The sequence below is a fragment of the Palaemon carinicauda genome, chromosome 14 (genome assembly GCF_036898095.1).
Source record: "Palaemon carinicauda isolate YSFRI2023 chromosome 14, ASM3689809v2, whole genome shotgun sequence".
Classification (NCBI taxonomy): Eukaryota; Metazoa; Arthropoda; class Malacostraca; order Decapoda; family Palaemonidae; genus Palaemon; species Palaemon carinicauda.
Window position 1 is genome coordinate 67,090,211 of NC_090738.1, and position 951 is coordinate 67,091,161.

At 34.3% G+C, this 951-nt stretch overlaps 1 protein-coding gene across 1 annotated transcript in view; it reads left to right on the plus strand.

Moving 5' to 3' along the window:
• LOC137652801 (uncharacterized) overlaps window positions 1-709 on the plus strand; it is a 31,306-nt gene extending 30,597 nt beyond the window's left edge. The window contains exon 3 of the mRNA XM_068386208.1: window positions 543-709. Coding sequence (XP_068242309.1) covers window positions 543-709 — 167 coding nt within the window. The remainder of the gene's footprint in view (window positions 1-542) is intronic.
• The last annotated feature ends 242 nt before the right edge of the window (window positions 710-951 follow it).

Genomic DNA, 951 nt, shown 5'->3' on the forward strand with positions numbered 1-951 from the left:
TGTTTTTCCTCTTGTCAACTGTGAAAGGAAAGAGGAAGAAGAAAAAGAAGAATTTTCACAAAAGTTTCTGTGTAGGGATGTGTATTTCTTCTTGTCAACTGTGAAAGGGAAGAAGAAGAAAAAGAAGAAAAAATTTTACAAAATTTTCCGTTTAGGGATGTGTTTTTCCTCTTGTCAACTGTGAAAGGAAAGAGGAAGAAGAAAAAGAAGAATGATCACAAAAGTTTCTGTTTAGGGATGTGTTTTTCTTCTTGTCAACTGTGAATGGGAAGAGGAAGAAAAAGAAGAAATTTTTTTACAAAATCTTCCGTTTAGGGATATGTTTTTCCTCTTATCAACTGTGAAATTATAGAGGAAGAAGAAGGAGAAGAAGAAGAAGAAGAAGACGAAGAAGAAGAAGAATGTTCACAAAAGTTTCTGTTTAGGGATGTGTTTTTCTTCTTGTCAACTGTGAAAGGGAAGAGGAAGAAAAAAAAGAAGAATGTTTAAAAAATCTTCCGTTTAGGGATGTGTTTTTCCTTTTATCAACTGTGAAATTACAGAGGAAAAAGAAGATGAAGAAGAAGAAGAAGAAGAAGAAGAAGAAGAAGAAGAATGTTCACAAAAGTCTCCGTTTATGGATGTGTTTTTCTTCTTGTCAACTATGAAAGGAAAGAGGAAGAAGAAGAAGAATGTTTACATTCTTGGCAGATCACCGGGAATCCATTAACTTTGATAAGAAAAAGGTGAAAGACAAGATGAAGAAAAAGATGAGGCAAATCCCATTATTGAATTGAGTCAGATTTGATGGCAATGACGACGATAGAACGATTCTATCACGAAAAGATAGAAACCTGGATTACTGATCAGTCGGATATCGCTCAAAATGATGACTTAATGGAGCTGTACTTTCGTGATAGGCTGTCTTACGGGAAATTTCACATGGGATGGGAATATACTTATATTTTTGGT